This window comes from Amblyomma mixtum, chromosome 1, assembly GCF_055824585.1.
Source record: "Amblyomma mixtum isolate Tamu chromosome 1, ASM5582458v1, whole genome shotgun sequence".
Lineage (NCBI taxonomy): Eukaryota > Metazoa > Arthropoda > Arachnida > Ixodida > Ixodidae > Amblyomma > Amblyomma mixtum.
This window is the reverse complement of record NC_143012.1, coordinates 1,989,882-2,012,047: the sequence shown is the minus strand read 5'-3', so window position 1 is coordinate 2,012,047 and position 22,166 is coordinate 1,989,882. Positions and strand designations below refer to the sequence as shown.

Here is a 22,166-nt window from a genome sequence, read left to right as displayed (position 1 = left end):
AAGCCAAAACTCAAACTGAAGAGCCAGGAATGAATAGCCGGCGAAAAATAAGACGGAAATTGTCGGGAGCGCTACAGGGAATGAAGTGCCACTAAGAAGAAACCGGACAGACGAAGTAGTCCGCACAGGAGTCCTCCTATCTTCTTTTCCGTTCTCCCGCTTCCCGGCGTGTCCGCAAAGCTGTTAGCAGGGCGCAAATGTCCTAACCGCCGCCCGCACCATTGGGCAGACAAAGGGAGGAGAGTGAAGGATGAGGGAGGGGGGAGAGAGAGGTCCCTGCAATCATCAGAGATATGTCATGATCTCTCCTTTCTGACTGAGCCTATCCTATGAACAGGAAAACAAAGGATAACGAGAAGATTTCTTAACGGGACTGGGGGGGAAGCAGAACAAACGAGCTGGACGGCGGTATCCACAGCCACCAACCGGCCTGTCCACCGACCACGTCCGTCCATCGGAACTGCGGTCTGACGGCGATCGTAGATCACCCAGTTTTCTAACGGCAGAGGCGGTTTCGTATTGATTTCGAATCGACGCCCTAGCGCGAGCCATCGTGTCCTCTCTGGAAACACACACAGACTGCAGGCACGGGAAAAAGGGTTTGTGTGCGAACTTTGAACGCACGAACGATAACGTGGCCGCCCCTCCGCGACCCTCTTTTTCCCTCCGCATTCTTCCTTTCTTCTGTCGTTCCAGAAACAGACGCAGAAGGACTCGCTGACCTCTTCCCCCGAGAGGCGCTCGTGTCGTGCATTTCGGCCGCCACGCTGCAGTATAACGCCCCGCGTACTCATCTTATTCTTTAATGACCTCGCGCAGTGCTTCTCCCCTTTCCTCGCCCAGCGAATAATACGGGTGGGGCAGGCATAAACAGAAGCCCTGTTCGGTTTAATCTCCTCGTTTGGCGGACGGAGCACCCACCGCTCCTTCTTTTACAAGCGTCGGCTTCTTTCTGCTTCAGTCTGCGTCGTTTTATTACTTTCCGCAATTTTTCGTTTCCGCACTGCAGCGCCACATTCGTAATTCGCTGCGCATCGTTTTTGTCTCTACTTATGTTCCTGGGTGCTGCTGCACGATCGCAGCCTTGGTGGAAAGAGAGACACGTTTTAATCGCGCAATGAAACCAACTCCTTATTTCTTGTTCGTTCGCTCTTGCTTCTTTTCTATCCTTTTCCTGAGCCAAAGAAAGAGATGGGTTAGGCACGGCGGGGCGATTTACGTCCCCAAACGAGATTAAATCCCATTTCGTGGCAGCCACCATTGTCTCTGAATCGCCAGTGCCCGCCGTGATCCCTCCGCGTGCCGCCTGCACTCCCGGAAAAGCCAGCCGTCTCGAAGGTACGCTAGACGGCGCACGCGTAAAAAGGGCGCCCTTTCAGTCGCCCCACAGGCCGTCACTCTAAATGCAATGCCTCGCTTCAAATTCGAAATCTTCCCCGCTCACTGTTTCCGTCCAGTTCTCGCGTGTGAGTTACGCCGGCCTCCTCCTTTCTTCCGGTCGTCATTCGTTCGTTGGCGGCGCCGCGTCCGCTACGACAGCTGCAGCGGTAGACGCCCGTAGGAAACATTCCGCCGGCGGCGCGACACGCAGGCAGTGCAGTGTAGGCCAGCTTATTTTCTACATCGCGTGTTGGCTGCTATGCGGCACTTCGGTTTTCCGTTCACACTGCAAAGTAAGGAGGCATCCTTCGAGGCTTTAGAGCAAGTATTTCGCAGGACTGGCCGTACAGCCGACTAAATTTAATACATAATCGTCACCACCAGCCTGACTAAACCCAATGCAGGGCAAGGGCCTCTCCCGTGCCTCTCCAATTAACCCAGTCATTTGCCAACTGCGGCCACTGTATCAACGCAAACTTCTTAATCTCATCCGCCCACCTAACTTTCGGCCGCCCCTTGCTACTCTTACCTTCTCTTGGAATCCACTTCGTTAACCTTAAGGACCAACGGTCATCTTGCCTATTACATGCCCTGCCCATTCCTATTTCTTCCTTTTGATTTCGACTAAGATATCATTAGCCCGCGTTTGCTCTCTCACCCACTCTACCCGCTTCCGGTCTCTTAACGTTACACCTATCATTTTTCTTTCCATACCTCGCTGCGTTGTCCTTTGCTTCATCTTCATCTTGCGCTTATTTATTAACTTTGATAGCTCTGCCAGTCCTATTCTGTCGGTTGGGTTAGACGCTTTCATTATTTATTGTTTTTTAATCATATCTTTCGTATCCTGACATCGCTTGCCGGTGTCCTATCGAGCCGTCCTACCGCCTGCTTCTGCTGCACGCTCCGCAATGGAAACTGTCAGATTACCGTTCACTGTTTGAACATTAAGATTGTCTTCTCCAGTTAAAGCCACGGTGTAAGAATATTGTAAAAGCCTAATATCTGTTCTGCAGCGATATCCTGAATACTTTCTCTCTTACCGCTAACTTCCTAATGGACTTCCGCGTCTCTAGTTTCTTCCGTTCCCTCTTCAAGTCTAGACTAATTCGAGACCTTGCCATTCTGTGGTCGCTACAACGCACCTTTCCGAGGACCCCCGCATCATGCACGATACGATACCAGGGTAAATGTGAGGTCAATTTCAGTTTGTCTCACCATTAGTGCTTTTTCAGGCCCACTTCTTGTTCATTCGTTTCCGGAAGAAAGTATTCATGATCAGTTAATAATATCTTACTGCGAACTCTACCAATAACTCCCCCCTGCTATTCCTGGAGCCTACACCATAGTCGCTTATGGCTTGATCTCCTGCCTGCTTCTTGCCTACCTTCGCATGTAATTCGCCCATTGGTACAGTGTACTGCGATTTTACTTCCTTCATTGCCGATTTCACGTCTTCGTAGAAGCTGTCAACGACTTGGTCATCATGGCTGGATGTAGGTCTGCACCCCCTTCAGCTTGTACCTCTTATTAAGCATAATTACGATAGCTGCTACCGTCTCGTTAATGCTGCAGAACTCCTCATTGCTGCCAACTATATCGATGAAGAATCCCACACCTAGTTCTCGCCTATCTGCTAATCCACGATAGCACAGTGCGTGCCCGCCCCTTAGTACTGTATACGCCTCATCTGTCCTCCTAACTTCACTAAGCCCTATGACATCCCATTTAACACCCGCTAATTCCTCGATCAGCACTGCTAGGCAAGCCTCACTAGATAAGGTATAGCATTATAGCATTACAGCATTGCGAGGTTCAGTTTCTAACGGTAGCCTGTCCGGAGCCAGAGGTTCTTAACACCCTCTGCTGCGTCACAGATCTGACCGCCGCCTTGGTCAGTTGCTCCGCAGCCGCTGGGGACTGAGGGCCGATGGTTAATGGGTTTGCTCATAGAAGGTTGCAGCCAAGTACTACACCTGAGTGGCCAGATCCTGCTCTTGTGAGGGAAGGCGTTGTCGGTTCTGTTCACATAGATCAGGCCTCAGCCCGGGCCTGGTTATGGAATTCCATCGACACTCGCAGTTTTTATTGCGGAAGTAATACTACGCCATGTCTAACCGCTCGTCGCGTAGTCCGTGGACCCGCCTGCTCCTCGAGGAGCCGCCGCCGCGCCTAACACATGGTGTGACGTTGCTATGGCGACGCGTGACGTCAGCTTGCTATCTCCACCGCAGCCAGGAGCAGCCGGTCGTGCCGCGCTCCTCGAGGAGTCTCGCCATGGAAGTCACCGACAAAGAGTACATATCTGATTCTAGTTGCTCTGCTGCTTCTGAACAGTTTAACTCTAAGGCGACAGCCAAGCAAGCTAGGAAGAATGCAAGAAAGAGGTTACAAGGTGCCCAAGAAACTGAAGAACAACGAGAAGAACGACTGCGGAAACGACGAGAAGCCGAAGCAGCTAAACGAGCTGTATCGAGTTCAGAAGCTGGGATTAGGCAAGCTAAATGGAATGAAGCCAAGCGGAAACAATGTGCCCAGGAGACAGAGGAAAAACGAGAAGAACGTTTGCGAAAACGACGAGAATCAGAAGCAGCTAAGCAAGCCACTACAAGTTCAGAATGTGAGTCCAGCCGTGCTATACGGAATGAAGCTAGGAGACAAAGACCTGCCGGGGAAACAGAAAAACAACGGGCCGAACGTCTTGAAAAGCGGAGGCGGAGAAGAGGAGGAGGAGAGGTTTTTGCAACCAACTAGGTTTAACCAGAACCACACCAATTTTTTTAACCCGATGGAGAATTTCGTGCCACTGGGATTCGAACCCCGGTCCTCTTGCACGCTAGGTGGATGCTCTACCTCTGCGCCATCGCTGTTTTAATTAATACACAAAACAGAGGGGACAAGGGTTGAGGGGGAGCCTCAATTTACTTTGCCAACGTTTCGACAAGAGGATATGTCTGGGTAAGCCCTGTTGTAGAAACGTCGGCTAAGTGCACTGGGGCTCCACCCTCAACCCCTTTGGCTTGCGCTGTCAGGAACCCCATCTTCCTTCCCTCTTTTCACCATGAACCGCCGCGGTGGTTCAGTGCTTATGGCTTTTCCGACCCTCGAGTGTAAGGTCACAATTCCCCATGTGAGCGCAAAGCGCAGCTCTCCTTTGGCAGCAACGCGTTCGCTCGTACTTGAACATTTGGAAAAAGAGTATCACCGCCATCTTCAAATTTTCACAGATGGTTCTGTGGACCAGGTCAAACAAGCTAGCGCAGCGGCATTTTACATTACTTTTTTGGCCTGTAAGTGGTCTGTGCGCATTTCTGCTGTCATATCCTCCACAACGGCCGAAACTGTTGCTATTGAGGCGGCTTTACGGAAGTTAGGTTCTTGTCTGGCTCAACCTGTTGTCATCTTAACTGATTCCAAATCTGCCCTTCAGAGGTTAGAGCGCGGGTTCCCTACTGACACTTTGTCTATAAGCTCTCTACGCTTGGTAGAGAGTCTGCACAACAGAGGCTTTAACTCTATATTTCCAATGTTGCCCTCTCACATAGGAGTCGGAGGCAATGAGGTGGCAGACAGTCTCGCCCATAAAGCTCTGTCACGAAATTCATCCAAAGAAGTCCCTCCAGATGCAAAACGTTTCTTCAGAAAAAAGGTGCTCGATTATTTCAGTACCCTGTGGAGTGCGCCCCACAAGCCAGTGTGTGACCAAGGGTCTGAGAAGATCCCAGGCAACTCTGCTACATCGAATTCGAACGGGCTCTGCTCGTACTCCTGCCTGGATGCATAAGACGGGCATGGCATCGTCTCCGCTATGTTCTATACGTGGTGTGTGCGGGGATATAGAACATTGTGTTATGTACTGCCCAGAGTACAACGCGGAAAGGAATGTGATGTTGGCTTCCTTCAAGAGGACAGCAGCCCTTCCCAGTACAGTTCAGGACATTCTCTACCCAAGTGGAAACAAGACATGCAGAAGAGAGGCTTCACGCCTTCTTTTAACATTCATGCAGGACACTGATCTTGACTCTAAATGGTGGCAGCAGGGACGGTGTACGGTCTGCTGTGGTTTGCCTTCTGGAGTGGTCTATGTTATTCTCTGAGTGAGTGAGTGTGTGCATGAATGGTGGCTCTGCAATGGACTATGTTCTACTGTGACTGAATATGTCTATAGATGGTGTCTTCTCGAGTGGATGATGTTGTGCTGTGAGTGAATGTGTGCATAGATGGTGACTGCAGGAGTGGCCTATGTTTATTATAAGCGACTGTGTGCATAGCAGGGCAGATCTGACCGGTTTTAGGACATTATTAACGTATAAGTGACGCTACGGTGGAGCAATTGTCGGCAGAATAAGCAAGGCTAATTCCACCTGTAGCTTAAAACAAAACTCTATGGCGCTCGGCTGCTGGCCTGAAAGACGCGGGTTCGATCCCGGTCGCATTTCGATGAAAACTAGTGGCCCGTGTACTGTGCGATGTCAGTGCACGTTAAAGATAGGTGGTGGTCGAAATTATATGAAGCCCTCCACTACGGCGTCCCTCATAGTCTGAGCCGGTTTGGAACGTTAAACCCCCAAAACCAAACCTTTCGTTTTTTTGTTACTATTGACCTCATTTCAGATACAAAGGTAAAAAAAAGAAAGCCAGAATTGACTCATACAGACAGATTTTGATAACGTGGGTTATATATAGGTTTATGATTATCATCATCAGCAGCAGCATGGCTACGCTTACTTTCTCTCCAGTATGGGGTTTAACAATTGGGGAGATAAATCCGTTCTCCCCGCTTAAGCGCGGCTGACACAGTTCAAAGCCGCGCGGACCCCACCCCGTGGTCGCGTACGCTACCGAGCGCACGGCGACCACGGCGGGCCTTGCTCTGCGGGAACAAAGGAACGACACACTGGCTGACACAAACAAGGCATTTATTTCTATAACAACAATAACGTCAGCTAGCAACAAAATACACTGTGGAATCGAGGATGTCCGACTCACCAGCACGGTTACGAGCGAACGTTCGCCCACGGTAGGGCAAGAGGGAATATCTCCGAGGCCGGACGGGACGAGCTGAGGGGAACATGTTTCCACACGAGGTCGCCGCCGGCGAAGAGCGGAGCGGCTCGCGAAACGTCCGCGAGCTATCCCGGTGCCGAGCAGAAGAGAGCCCGTCGCTCCCCGCGAGCGCGCAGCAAAACGCCATCCGTGGCGCTGGTGTCGCTGCGACGCGAGCGCCCTCCCCTGTTAGTTAAAGTAACCAAACTGAGAAGAGGGAAAGCGAACGCAGGGGACGAAGGCGTCCCCACACCAGTTAACCCTGCCCTTTGCCAGCTGCGGCCATCACTTAATCTCATCTGCCTACCTAACTTTCTGCTGCCCCTGCTGCGCTTGCCTTGTCTTGGAATCCACTCCGTTACCCTTAAGGACCAGCGGTTATCTTGACTTAGCACCGTATTCTCTACCCAAGCCAATTTTTTCCTTTTGATTTTGACTAGGATGTCATCAACCCGTGTTTGTTCTCTCAGCCACTCCGCCCACTTTCAGTGTCTTAACTTTAAACCTATCATTTTTTCTTTCCGTAGCTCGCTGCGTTCCCCTTAACTTTAGCTGAACACTCTTTGTTCGCTTCCACGTTTATGCCCCATAGGTGAGTACCGTTACAGCTTTTGTATACTTTTCTCTTGAGGGATATTGATAAACTGCCATTCATGATCTGAAAGAACCTGCCATATGCGCTCCGCCCCATTCTTATCGTTCTAGTTATATCCCTCTCTTGATCGGGATCAGCGGTCACTACCTGCCCTAACTAGACATATTCATTCCCTTACTACGGGTTAAACTGGCAATATTTCCTGGACTCCGTCTTAAATCCCGAGCCATCTGTCTTGATTATCAACGGGTTTTAGCACACCATTACAGCATGTTAGTTGCGCACTTTCTTGAAGTGTGGGTAACGGCTCCTATTGCGTTGTAGTGGTAAACCGAAACGTGCCACGAAATGCACATGCCCGCCATACACCCTTCCGGAGCGACAGCGGTAGCTGCATGGGCGTCCGGAGGGGGGGGCAAGGGGGGGCGGCTGCACCCCCCTGGAAAATCACTCACTCGAACCGTGAGTGATGGCCGCACGCCAGGGGCGGTGGTGCGCTCAGTCAAAAGGGTAAAAGCAGCCCCGCATGGTCACATCTGCGAAATGCCGCGTCCGGGCGTGCGTCGTTCCGCCGTTTTCAAACCACGCCATCGTTAGCTCTACTGAAGGGCGACCTGTTCCAGACATACAGCGGCACCGGCGAGCATGTGTTTCGAGCAGCCTTGAGATGGGTGTCTGTTTCTTTGATCTCTAGAGAGATAGCGACACGGAGGCAGACAGTGCACGGGGCATCTTGTTTTCGCCTATCGTTACACCGGTCACCGATGAATTCTTAAGGAGGGAAGGTAAAATCAGCCGTGTCCACCCCCGCTTTGTCGGGCTGCTCAGGGGCAAGCGGGCGATGAGTTGGCGCCGCCGCCGCTCGCTGTCTCCTCCGATCCACGGGTAGCGCAGTTCGGTAGAAGCGCCGCTTTCAGAATCTCCGGCAAAGGGGATTAGCTGCTTTTGTTCACGGCGACGCAGTCTCCCGAGGCGCCCCCACACCAGCGTTCTTTGCGTCTTCTGCGAAAACCAGCGCCTTTGGTCAACGCAGCCCGATGGCGCCTGCCTGGCTCGCCTGTCACCTCTGGCTGGGCCTCAAACCACAACAGCGCCCATGTACTGTGCGTGTCAGTGCATGGTAAAGAGACCCAGGTGGTCGACATTACCCGGAACTCTGTACTACTCCATCCCTCATAGCCTGAGTCGTTTTGGGGCTCTGAACCCCATAAAAACACAAAAACAAATTTTCCGACTGGAGTGGCGAGTGTCCCTTCCCCTCGGAAGTTGCGCGGCGTTCCTTTCACCCCCAAAGTGCGCATTCGGGGATACTGCGGCAAGTAAGCCCTTGCACGTGTGCGCGCCTCTGTGTTTGTGCTTGGGTGTTTTTAGTGGCCGGTTGTCAGCGAAGCTGAGAACAACCAAGACAGCGGACGAGAAAACGACGAGCGGAGAGCAGTGTGTGTGCGGTTGCTCGACTGTGCGGATGCGCGAGCAAGATGGAGCGAGGTGTATGAAGCGGCGAGCGTGCATTTATCTTGTAAATAAGTTTTCGTTGTATATATAGTCATCTTTTGTTTTCAACGTACGCGTTCAACAGTTTTTCCAATCAATGTGTATGATGAGTGTGCACCGAGAGCGTGTAATGAAGCACAGAAGTGAATTTATCACACGTGTAATTACGCAATTCCCCCAGAAAAATCCGAGGCGCCTACAGTTGCTGTTCAAGGAAGACTGACTGAGTGACTGTAGTTGCGTGTTTGTGAACATATTGTGCTGTGTGCTGGTCATCAATCCGGGTGAGTCGAGAACCCGTATGCAGCAAGACTGAGCACTCTTCTCCACGAAGTGATATAGCATCTTTTTGCATTTTTATTAATTTTAGTTGTTTCTTCGTTGATAAACTCCAATGTACCTCTCCTAGCCGCGCTTTAATTTGCTGTTTGTAATTTTTCTTTCGTGTGTGCATTTTGTTTAATTTTTATTTATATATAAATAAATAAATTTACTCCGCAAATAGCGCCTTTCTGCTACGAACATACCCCCCCCCCCCCCCCCCCGGGGCACCAACGGGCCCCCCCCTGCAAAAAATTCTGCGGACGCCCTTGGGTAGCTGGCACACAAAATGACCGCATGCATTCATTGGCTGCGTTTTGGTAACGCGGGAGTGGCAGACGCGGTGGTAAGGCATCTGGATACCCAGTCTTTACTCTGCACTCTGTGCTCTGTAGTTGCTCTGCCGACATGGCTATTTTTGGAAATACATGGACGGAATAAAAAAAAAAAAGCAATCTTTTCATTTCAAATCTCCCGTTAAATGGCCGGTGCTACGGTGAAACTGAAACTTGCTGACAGCACTTGGGCAACGAGCTTAAGTAGATAAGCCTGCTAAGAAGCACGAAAATGTTCTCTTTAACCACATTTCGGCGCTGGTAAAATCAGTAAGTATTCTTGGCAGTGACGTCTGTTTACAGAAGGTATTCCTGTGCCTGGATTAGGAACACATAGGAATGAGAGTTGATGGAGAGTACCTGAGTTCGCTGATGACATTGCCTCGCTAAGTCACTCGGGAGATGAGCTCCAAAGCGATGAGTTCGACGGGCAGATCCAAACGGTGGATTTAAAAACTGACATGCAGAAAACCAAAGTAATGTTCAACAGACTCTTAAGGGAACAGTGGTTCACAATTGTTAGCGAGGCGCTGGACATTCCAAACGCGCCTCGAAGGTATGGTTGGTGCTTCTCCTGTATGGCTTCCATCTGTAAATGTTTTCGAGCCATGTTTTACAGCGGAAAAGCAAGAGAGAAACACGTGACGCCGCCAATAACCACGACTGTCAGCGAGGCGGTAGGGCAGGTAGTGGCCGCTGATCCAGATCATGAGAGGGAAATAACTAGGAGAATAAGAATGGAGCTAGTGGAGCGCATACGGCAGGTGCTCTCAGATCATGAATGGCAGTTTACCAACATCCCTCAAGAGACCAGCATGTAAAAGCTGTATATATCGTACCGGTACTCACCTATGGGGCAGAAACGTGGAGGCGAACTATAGGAGTGTAACGCAGCGAGCTATGGAAAGAAAAATGGTAGGTGTAACATTAAGGGATCGAAAGCGGGCAGAGTAGGTGAGGGAACAAACGCGGCTTAATGACATCCTAGTCGAAATCAAGAGGACAGGGTTAATTGGAGAGACGTGGGCGACGCCTTTGCCCTCGCGTAATCAGGCGGATGTTGACGATACGGATAACTGTGTACTAAAAGTCCCCTTTGTTGCTGCGATTTTTGGGCGTCAGATTTCCTTCGCGGAGACTCCCTCCGTATCTTCTACTACGCAGTAACGATGCCCTGAGAGCGGCTCAGATTCACCGGGGCTCTTCCCGATAGAATATATAGCCCGGAAACATTCACTGTTCCCTTTGTTTTTGTTCTCTGTTTCAGATCCGGTGGTTCGTCTCGAGCAGCCGACATCGAATCGAATCCAAAGCCCAATGAGAGAGAGAACGACTGCATCACCGTTATGTGTCGTCTATTTAATTACCCCGTTGTTCGACATTCCAAACGCGCCTCGAAGGCACGGTTTGTGCTTCTCCTATATGGCTTCCATCTATAAATGTTTTGCAGCGGAAAAGGAAGAGGGAAACACATGGGAAACCACGACTCTCGGCGAGGCGGGGCGGGGCGCAAACATGCTGCACTCACCTCGAGGGCAACAGCAGATAGCATCACATGAGGATTTAGGCGGCGCTTATTGCAGTGTTCCCGCGGTTTGCTTTGCCTTATTACAAAATTCGCAACAGAACCTACACGAGTCCTCTCGTGCGGCATAGAAACTGTACTTCACGTGACAAAAACAGCAGCCGTAACCATGGAAGAAAAAAAATCTCATCAGGGGGCGTCCTTCGGTAGATTCGGTGAGAGTACCGCAGTCCCCGCCAAGGGAACGGCAGCTGCTGCCTCTCGCACCCGGCGGCGTCTGCGCTGCCCTTCGTGATGTCGAATCTTCTGCGTAGCACGGAGGCAGCTTCAGTGCATCGGAGTGATTTCTGTGTAAGCAGTGAATCGCGAAGGTGTGCAGTCCCTAGCGAAAGACACATAGGCTTTGGACGGCCGCCGCTTCATGCAGGTACCTGATAAGTTTCGTGCCCGTTGTTCGGGCAACATTGGGCCATATTCCCTCCAAGCATGGCGGCGCGTGGAAAAAGAATGCGGTACTCTAAAATTTTCCAATGACTCCAGCTTTGGAGTCTAGCCATAACAAGTATAAAGGACGGAGTCGCCTCCCCCAGTGAACACCGCTGCGCGCGCGCACTCGCTGATCAGCGCGGGACTGTAGACCAAGCTCCTTGCTGTCGACGCCCTCGCCGTGGGCAGCGCAGACGTACCGAACCCCATGACACTAGGCACTCGTCCGGAGAGCGAAAAACCAGGGGAGGGAACGGCTTCATGAACAATTGGCTTGCTAAGGCTGGCCAATTTTCTCTTCCATGGTCCTAGATGCGCTCGTGCGAGGGCGGTTGTCTTGCAGTCTGCCAGGTAGCATTACCATTGCAGTGGTTCCTACTCGGCCGTGACAGTAAGGGACCATATACTGCGCTTACATGAATGCGACAGCGGCGCATCGTATCAACTTTCTAGCGCATCGCATTCATGTAAAGGGCGAAAATGCGCTTGGAAAGCGCCTCGCATAAATGCCTCAAGCGGCGGTAGATCCGAGAAAGGCAAGTCGACTTCCGCGGTGAATGGAAACACGTTTGAGGGTGCCCCCCCCCCCCCCCCCCCTTACTGCGGTAGCTACCCCCACAGACAGATAACAAAGCAGACTGGGCTCAAGGAGGGGGCGGCTGGGCCCCTCTGCCGCGTGCACTGGGCGAGGGGCGCGGCACATGGAAACAGTAGCGTATCGGTTCCGCGAGATACGCTAGGAAATGCGATGCGCTACTGTCGCATTCGTGTAAACTCCGCTATAAGCTCCGCCGTTCAGGGTGCAGACAGCCGCTCTTCTGGGAGACGCCATTTTAGTGCACTGCTCTCCGCGCACAGTTGTAGCGTGCACGCGACAAGTTTCATAACTTCTGCCTCAAATAATTGTTCGGAAACGTGCTAAAGTTCGGTAATGAAGTGCGCAGAGCCTAGTGCTCTTCTTTTCAGTGATAGCACGTAATCGCCAAGCGGTGTCTTCGAACTGAAATCACCCTCGAAATGACCCTCGCCAAGCACGGAGGAATGGAAACTCTCATGTGGCGTTATCGGGCAAGCAGGTTCCCCTTCCTTTCCTTGCTCTATTCACACCTTTTTCCCCTCCGACAAGAGAGGAATCGGCGGTGCGTGTACAACTCAAACCGTCCTTTTTTCTAAACGCATCTGTGTGCATCGAAGAGTATATATACACACAAGGCACGGAGTGCGTGTCTGGCGGAGCAGTTTTTCTTCCGCCAGGGCGACGTCATATTGTTGACCGCGCTCTCTCCATATACAGTGGTTGTTTTTAGCGTCGCCATTGCTGTTGTTTGTTGTTGTCGATGCGAACCTGTAACCGCGCCGCGGTGCGGTTCCGCCAACCACGTCTCACGCCTCGATCGAAGTCTTCTTCTTTTTCCTCTTCGTCCAAGGTCGCAGGCTCTTCTATTTCGACGCTGGCGTGACGCCTGTGCTGTCGCCGGACGATGCCGCGAGCTGGCGGCCGTATTTTTGTACGCTGAATGGCATTAAAAGAACAGCATGAAACTGCGCCAATTTGCGTGCTTGCCTTGTTCTTGGAGCAACCCTGACGTCTCCGCGACGGGCACTGTCAGAGCAGCTCGTCGAAACATTCGGTATTCTTGGAAAGATGTTTAAGGCCTCGAGCAGCGTTTTTTTAATGTGCTGCCTTTTGGACAGGCGACCTGTGTGTTAAATATTGCTCGGTAACTTGAACGTGTACGCAGTACGTGATTTACGCGGCGATGGCTGCGCAGTGCGGAAGCGAATGTGTCTGCTGCTGGAATAAATGCGGAAACAAACAGTGGAAGCATGAAAGAAGCCAACAGCCACAGAAACCAAGGGGCACAGGGGATTTTTTTTTATTAATTTATTTATTTTGTGGTGTTGATCAATTTAGAATATTACTGAACATGTTATCGCTTAAAGCTAATTGATTAGAAAAGCAGAAGAAAAAACAACCACTGCCGCCGGTGGGATCCGAACCCACGACCTCCGAATTACGCGTCCGGTGCTCTACCTCTGAGCTACGGCGACGGCTGTCAAATCTTCTGCTTACGGAGGTATTTATGTTTACAAGTAACCTAACCTTGAGAGTGTTCATCAGCGCCACCCACGTTCATAAGCGGCGGACGTAGAACGTCCTAAGTTACCGCAGGTGTGACGTAGAACGTCATCGAACGGAGAGGGTGGAAGCTGCGTGAGAACCCTCTTATGCTTCCTATGGAGTCAAGGCTGCCATAACCGAGGCCCTCGCTAAGCAATTAAGCAAACAAGGGAAGGGGAATGAGGGGCTCGTTATAAATATGAAAGAAGCCAACAGCCACAGAAACCAAGGGGCACAGGGGATTTTTTTTTATTAATTTATTTATTTTGTGGTGTTGATCAATTTAGAATATTACTGAACATGTTATCGCTTAAAGCTAATTGATTAGAAAAGCAGAAGAAAAAACAACCACTGCCGCCGGTGGGATCCGAACCCACGACCTCCGAATTACGCGTCCGGTGCTCTACCTCTGAGCTACGGCGACGGCTGTCAAATCTTCTGCTTTCGGAGGTATTTATGTTTACAAGTAACCTAACCTTGAGAGTGTTCATCAGCGCCACCCACGTTCATAAGCGGCGGACGTAGAACGTCCTAAGTTACCGCAGGTGTGACGTAGAACGTCATCGAACGGAGAGGGTGGAAGCTGCGTGAGAACCCTCTTATGCTTCCTATGGAGTCAAGGCTGCCAGAACCGAGGCCCTCGCTAAGCAATTAAGCAAACAAGGGAAGGGGAATGAGGGGCTCGTTATAAATATGAAAGAAGCCAACAGCCACAGAAACCAAGGGGCACAGGGGATTTTTTTTTATTAATTTATTTATAATGTGGTGTTGATCAATTTAGAATATTACTGAACATGTTATCGCTTACAGCTAATTTATTAGAAAAGCAGAAGAAAAAAACAACCACTGCCGCCGGTGGGATCCGAACCCACGACCTCCGAATTACGCGTCCGGTGCTCTACCTCTGAGCTACGGCGACGGCTGTCAAATCTTCTGCTTTCGGAGGTATTTATGTTTACAAGTAACCTAACCTTGAGAGTGTTCATCAGCGCCACCCACGTTCATAAGCGTGGAAGCATAAGAGGGTTCTCACGCAGCTTCCACCCTCTCCGTTCGATGACGTTCTACGTCACACCTGCGGTAACTTAGGACGTTCTACGTCCGCCGCTTATGAACATGGGTGGCGCTGATGAACACTCTCAAGGTTAGGTTACTTGTAAACATAAATACCTCCGAAAGCAGAAGATTTGACAGCCGTCGCCGTAGCTCAGAGGTAGAGCACCGGACGCGTAATTCGGAGGTCGTGGGTTCGGATCCCACCGGCGGCAGTGGTTGTTTTTTCTTCTGCTTTTCTAATCAATTAGCTTTAAGCGATAACATGTTCAGTAATATTCTAAATTGATCAACACCACAAAATAAATAAATTAATAAAAAAAAATCCCCTGTGCCCCTTGGTTTCTGTGGCTGTTGGCTTCTTTCATATTTATAACGAGCCCCTCATTCCCCTTCCCTTGTTTGCTTAATTGCTTAGCGAGGGCCTCGGTTCTGGCAGCCTTGACTCCATAGGAAGCATAAGAGGGTTCTCACGCAGCTTCCACCCTCTGAGTCCCTCTCCGTTCGATGACGTTCTACGTCACACCTGCGGTAACTTAGGACGTTCTACGTCCGCCGCTTATGAACGTGGGTGGCGCTGATGAACACTCTCAAGGTTAGGTTACTTGTAAACATAAATACCTCCGAAAGCAGAAGATTTGACAGCCGTCGCCGTAGCTCAGAGGTAGAGCACCGGACGCGTAATTCGGAGGTCGTGGGTTCGGATCCCACCGGCGGCAGTGGTTGTTTTTTCTTCTGCTTTTCTAATCAATTAGCTTTAAGCGATAACATGTTCAGTAATATTCTAAATTGATCAACACCACAAAATAAATAAATTAATAAAAAAAATCCCCTGTGCCCCTTGGTTTCTGTGGCTGTTGGCTTCTTTCATATTTATAACGAGCCCCTCATTCCCCTTCCCTTGTTTGCTTAATTGCTTAGCGAGGGCCTCGGTTCTGGCAGCCTTGACTCCATAGGAAGCATAAGAGGGTTCTCACGCAGCTTCCACCCTCTCCGTTCGATGACGTTCTACGTCACACCTGCGGTAACTTAGGACGTTCTACGTCCGCCGCTTATGAACGTGGGTGGCGCTGATGAACACTCTCAAGGTTAGGTTACTTGTAAACATAAATACCTCCGAAAGCAGAAGATTTGACAGCCGTCGCCGTAGCTCAGAGGTAGAGTACCGGACGCGTAATTCGGAGGTCGTGGGTTCGGATCCCACCGGCGGCAGTGGTTGTTTTTTCTTCTGCTTTTCTAATCAATTAGCTTTAAGCGATAACATGTTCAGTAATATTCTAAATTGATCAACACCACAAAATAAATAAATTAATAAAAAAAAATCCCCTGTGCCCCTTGGTTTCTGTGGCTGTTGGCTTCTTTCATGTGGAAGCATGAGTTAGATTTGCTGGGCCTCAAACACGTATGCGGAGCTCGCCATGGCAAGACCCTTCCACAGAAGCATCTGGTGCCTCTTTGCATAGCTCGCTGCGTTAGAACAACGCAGCGAGCTATGGAAAGGAAAATGATAGGTGTAACGTTAAGAGATCGGAAGAGGGCGGAGTTGGTGAGGAAACAAACGCGGGTTAATGACATCCTAGTCGAAATCAAGAGGAAGAAATGGGCTTGGACAGGGCATGTAATGCGAAGGCAAGATAACCGCTGGTCCTTAAGGGTAATTAACGGAGTGGATTTCAAGAGAAAGCAAACGTAGATTAAGAAGTTTGCGGGGATACAGTGGTGGCAACTGACAAAGGACAGGGTTAATTGAAGAGACATAGGAGAGGCCTTTGCCCTGCAGTGGGTGTAGTCAGGCTGATGATGATGATGATGAACGTTATTGACGATACACCTAGTATATCCTGCCGCGTTGAAAGACGAAGGAAGCAATATTGACTGCGTTGCAAGCGCACGCTGTCCAAGTACTGCTTTTAAATGACTTGGTGTGTGTAGCTGACGTCTACACGACAGAGCATGTAAGTATTCCATTTTGGCACGCCACTCGATTATGCAGTATAAGGATAAATCCGAGAAAGTATGTGCCATGCACCTGACAAAACAGCGATCGTGGAAAGTCCAGTGTGTCCCCTGGGTAGGGTAGGTTTGTATCATTAGCATCCACCCACGCGCAGCGGTGCGGTTACAAAGGAAATCTGTATAGATTTCACAGAAACTTGGTAACTGAAGAAAAATTCGTCCTGGTTCGAACCCAGCAGAACTATCTCATCGTGGCTGCAGTCGCTCTGCCAACTGAGCTAACAGGGACGGCTAGCATAGGGCAGAGCGAGAACGAATCGATCAACCAGTCGAAGCGGGAGTGGTGGCGGTGGTGGTGGTGAAAAACGTTTTTAATACTCAGAGTTCGGGGGTCAGAAGGCCCCGCCTCGCGCCCGCTGGGACTCCAGTGTGGAGCAGTTGAGGAGAGCAGTCTCCCATGCCTCTCGTGTGGGGGAAGGTGAGGATTCTGATTACATGCCCGCATCATGTGAAAGATATCGCAGATCTCTCCGCAGTGCAGGCAGCGCCCATCTATGTTCGCATCAAAGTGTGTGGCAGGACAGAGAAGAGTTCCTGTTTCCTGTCTGCAGGCGTCGCAGAGTTCGCTCCTCCGCCTTACTCAGCCCCTTGGCAGGGGCCGGGAAAAGGCTGAGTCCCCAAGGTGGAGTAGGTCTCCGATAAGGAAGATAGGCGCAGCCACACGGCTAAAACAATGCTACAGAGCTTCTACAGAACTTTAGTAGTTCTCAAAAAAAAAGAAAATTCCCTCTCCCACATGTTGGCCGTCTCGGTTGTCTCAGGTGGTACAGCGACTGCTTCGGTGAGGCGGTGATCTCAGGTTCGAACCCCGGACCAGGACGAATTTTTCTTTAAGTACGAAGTTTGTGCGGAAGCATGCGTAGTTCTCCTTTGCAGCCGTGTGGATGCACTTGGGTGAAGGCTATTGAGTAATTGCTGCCTTAGTGGAATAAATTATATATACAGACTTCTAAAATTTGCATGCAAAACTGGTACTGTGGATAAAAGCTGAAGAAAAAATTCCGCTCGCTTATCGCGTTCTTGTGGCTCGTGTTAGTAGCAGTAGTTGTAGCTGGTGTTAGTAGTTAGCGTGGTGGCGTGCAGAGCTTATTATCGTCATCGGCAGGCGACTGCAATGCGGTGCGTTGTGTTGTGTGAAAGTCAAACGCTGGAAGTATATATCCCCCTGTGGAATGGTCATGACCGAACAAAAGGGAGCTGTTAACCCTGTAATCTCGGGCGTATCGCATGCTGATACCGAACATTAAAAATGTGATTTTTTTCATTTTCTTAGACTAGGTGAATATCCAACATACTCGCAAAAACAGCTGTTTTTCAAAATATTTGTCAAAAGCGCTTCCTGAGAGTCAACTGCCAGAGAAACAATGAGGCCTGTTGAAAGATAAATTCGTGCAAAAGCTAACCCTATAGGCAGAACAGCCTGAACTTTATGCAGGTCATAGTATCGAATTGGCAGTGATGGATCAGTTCTGAGTTTGTATGCGTTTGCGCTGAGTTTTATCGTGCTTAGAAATTCAGAAATCATCAAAAGGAGCTAAATTTAACTATGCTATAATGGCGCTTTTGTTAAATCTCCCAGATTCTTTGTTTTTCTTTACATTTTTTGCAATGAGCGTGTGGAGAACAACTCCGCAGGCACAAGTCGCTGTCCGCACCCACCCAGCCATGCAGACGGGACAGGCATTCGGCTGAGCAGCCACGAAATCAAATCTGCTCGCGCTTGGCAGCCGTGCTGGGGCGTCTTCTGCGGCCGCACCACGATGGCGCTCTACAGACTCGTCGTTGGGGATAAAGCCCTTGATGTTCAAAGCTCGACGTTGTTAGTGCCCGGGCATAACACTCGACGGCGCGAGGTGGGCCCCCGTTTCTCCACTGTCGTGACGTCATCGTGTCACGTGGTGTGACGTCATGTATCACGTGATTTGGAGGCGCATAACCACGGTGAAGGGCTGAAGTGGTAGCTAAAGTAGTATGCTTCGCATAAAAGCTCAGAGGGCGGTGGTTGCCAGTGTGCAAGGCGAGATTCAGCGACAGCTCTATGCATACATGCGTAGACTTCCTTCAGAATCGGCCATTCGTTCAGCATGCAGCTCGTACCCATCTCCTGCCACTTGTGAGATCGCAAGGCCATAACTATCAAGGACCAGGAGAGAACTCGAGTGAAAAAACAGAGTGCCCTATAACCGTTTTCTGCTTACAGTAGTGTAGGGAAGTTCTTGCTCTCTCATTTTTCTAGTGCTGCCAGCGTCGGGGTTACGCCCACATATAGCTTGATTTCCTCATGGAATGAAAGCTTCGTATGTGCCACGAGTACTTGTGGGGGTGGTTGGGCAGTGTTTGTGGTGTGGTGATTTTGCCGGTAGTCGGCCGGTCTCCCAAACCGCATCGCTGCTCAGAATAAGCTTCATCTGACGGGAATTTGCACGGCAAGCTGCTGGACGGGCCTTCCAAAGCTGGAAGGATTTGCAGGCGAACCCGTCGATGCATTCTCAACACGATGGAACCAGCAGCGACGAGTCTTTCAATTCCAGGTGTGTAATTCTGCGGTCTTTTTTTGTAATTTAAAGCTGACAATGGGCAGCAGTAAAGTTAGGAATTCTTTACGAGTGAGTGAAATACGGAACACCAAAACGAATGCCGTGATGTTCTGTGGCAGATGTTACACATTCTCCTTAAGCCCTTCCCATTCACATGCCGCCACAAATATTACTATTACTCGACTGCAAGACCAAAAACCTTTTTCTATATAAGTTTTTCGGTCTTTCATTCTTATAACCACTTATGAGGCAAAAAAGAACTTCCTCTTTAAAGCAGGCCGAGCTTGCTCAGCGTAAAAATTTCCTGCTCGCTTGTTTTTTCTTTATTCCTGCAGATACCTCGCAGGCTACACAAGAAGCATCCTCAGTGCATGTGTGGGGCGCTATAACCAAAGACGGCCTGCAGCGCGTTATACTGCGACACACGTACGCTGCTTCCTTACGTGGGCCTTTCCCATACTGCCCGTACTTGCACGACTGGAGCCCCGTGCCCGGAGTGACCCGCCTGCTCGAGGACCGCGGCGTGCCACTGGAAATGAGCTGCACGACGGCTGCAGGGCAACGCCACAGCTGGCACGCTCTGGCAGGCCACCAGCGACGAGTGGCGCAGTCTTCAAGCGCATCCCGAAGTCATATGATTCAATGCCGCGACGAGTGGCGCAAGTTTTGGCGGCAGTGGGAGGCATGCGCAGCATAGTGAAAAAGTGTTGTTACTGAGCGTTTTGAGAAGATTGTTTTCCAATGCGAATAAACAATTTGCCCTCTGTCCGCGTTTATTATTTTCTCGCCCAATTATCTAATTGTGCTAATGCGAGCTCCTGTGGGAGCTTTCGCAGCGGCTTCCGCTATGCCTGCTCTCGATGCGCACAAACCTTCAGCGCGCTACATGGACGGGAGCCAGGCAGCGCTTCTTTAAAAAATTATGTTGAAACCGAGCCGTCGGCTGACGCAGGACAGACGAATTGATAGCATGACGTCAATCACTGCTGGTCCCTAGGAGAAAATGCGTTAGGCATTCCATGGGGATCGAATTCTGAGAAAGCAGACGACAGCTAGTACTCGACAGCATGCCGCAGGTATAACCAGTCGACTGCACTCCATCATTCTACAAGACCCGTCGTGCATAGGTAAGTCAGAATCGTAGCCCAGCATTCCGCGTCGTCCAAAAATTGCATACTCCCGGCAATAATGACCCCTCAGCTACCGCGGGAGCGAAGCCCAAACGCCGTGGCATCTGTACAGTGGCGCCATCTCGCGCCACTCGCTACGATCAAAGAGCGCGTAGCGAGCGCTGCGCGCGCGCATACGCGGAGTGGACCAGCGCGGCTAGTGGCTGTCGGTCAACCTCCTTGCTGTATATGCCTGCGCCACGGGCCGCGCAGACGTGCCCACTAAAACATACCAACACTGAAATATAAGGGACCATGGAGGGCTGCATGTAAGGGACTGACTGGGAAAGCAAAAAATGGCCTGGCTTAGCTTATGGTTAAGCCTAGGATGCGAAGCATACCGCCGGCGGAGGCTGCGCGTCCGCAAGCGAGCACACGAGTTGAGCCCCAGCTTTCACAGCTGTTGTGACGTCAGCGCCTCTAGCGGAAGGAGCGGGAGTTAAGCCGCCGGTGGAGGCTGCGCGTCCGCAAGCGAGCGCACGAGTTGAGCCCCAGCTTTCACAGCTGTTGTGACGTCATATCACGTGGTGCGCCGATGTAGGTCAAGTGGTAGCTACGCGGCCGCGCGCGGCGCAGCAAGGAAGAGCTCGGTTGTGCGGCTAGTATGCTTCGCATAAAAACGGTGGAAGGAGCGGCTTCACCATGGGCTTCACGATCACTTGGCTTGCGAAGGCTGGCCGCTTGGTATCGTGCTGTCTCATCAGTTTTTTTTTTCCTCCATGGCTACAAAGCCTTCTATCACCCTAACGCTGTATCCATGGCGCCGCACGAGATGCATGCAAGACGCGCATGCGCAAGCTGACCTCTCGACACCAGGCTGCCCGGCAACTAGATGGCGCTGCTCCACGTTTTCAATATGGACTGGGCATCGTTCGAAGCACGGGAAGCTAAGAGCAAAATACTATATGAAGAACGGCTAAGGTATTTAAATATTTTTACAGGAAGAGCGTTGACTCAGAGTGGCGGAAGAAAACTAGAAAACTAACCAGTAAGTATGCCGGTCACGAGGACGGAGCAGGAGAGAGCATTAAACGACAGCGCAGTTGTGTGTCCTTCTTGTTCTGGTCCTTTGTCTGTAAGCGCTGTTTGTTCTCAAGAGGTTAAAAACACGGAAGTTAAAAATTGGATTAATTCAATGGAAAAGAAGCATAGTGTAGAACTACATCGATACTGGAAAAGGCAGATCAGGAAGGAATTGTTCTATGATAACTCAAGAGGCAGTGCCCTACTTTTTGAAGCCAGGTCAGGAAGTCTTAGAACGCGCAGCTACAAAAAGAAATTTAACGAAGAAGATGACACATGTGCAGTGTGTGGTAGATCTGTGGAAACAATTGAACACCTTATTCTCAAATGTGATGGTATCCATCCGGATGTCTATGCAGGCACGGTCACTCTTCCTGAGGCCCTAGGGCTTAAAGATAACAATGGTCACGTAAATAAATCTGCAGTGGAAGTTGGCAAAAAGCGATTGGAGGATTGGTGGCTGAAAAGCAGAGATGTGACATAAGTTAAGAAGTGTAGGAAACCGTAGGTAAAGATGATGGCGAATCTTAATGAGAATTGACAACACAGTTGAACAAAAATAAAGAAAGAAAAGCTGAGCATGGTGGCAATTGCCACCACCCCGTTTAAAAGGGGGCGTTCCTATCCATCCATCCATCCAATCCGGAGCCACGTCGTCACAGCAGTGGGAGTCGCTACGAGGCAGAGGATATCGTTGCATTTTGGCGCTAACACGGTGGAAGCAGCAGCGGAATCTCTTTGCAACAGACCAAAGAGGAGGCATTTCGACATCCTCATGGCGCAGTGGAAGGACCTAGAAGCCATGGCAGAGGCACTGCAAGAAGGCATCTACATTTGACACAAATAGGTTTCGCACTTGGACACTAACGACAACTCCATCTAAATATTGTACTTAGTGAAAATTTGAGTATTTCTGAAGTCGCAGACGCTTGTCGCCAGTGGTTAAGGCGCTCGTCTACCGAGCCGGAGTACCCGGGTTCGAACCAGACCGCGGCAGCCGCGTTTCAATGGAGGCGGAACGCAAAAGGCGCCCGTGTGCTGTTGAAAGGTCCCCAGGTGGTCGA

At 50.4% G+C, this 22,166-nt stretch overlaps 1 protein-coding gene and 1 long non-coding RNA gene across 2 annotated transcripts in view; both read left to right on the top strand.

Moving 5' to 3' along the window:
• LOC149365230 (phospholipid phosphatase 3-like) overlaps positions 1–12,733 on the top strand; it is a 53,814-nt gene extending 41,081 nt beyond the window's left edge. The window contains exon 7 of the mRNA XM_089541152.1: positions 10,439–12,733. Within this exon, the coding sequence (XP_089397278.1) occupies positions 10,439–10,492 (54 nt within the window). The 3' untranslated portion in view covers positions 10,493–12,733. The remainder of the gene's footprint in view (positions 1–10,438) is intronic.
• A 2,995-nt stretch (positions 12,734–15,728) lies between these two features.
• LOC149365229 (uncharacterized) lies at positions 15,729–19,676 on the top strand. The gene is made up of 2 exons (XR_016282545.1): positions 15,729–18,904; positions 19,246–19,676. It is a non-coding gene; the product is annotated as an uncharacterized LOC149365229 (long non-coding RNA).
• The last annotated feature ends 2,490 nt before the right edge of the window (positions 19,677–22,166 follow it).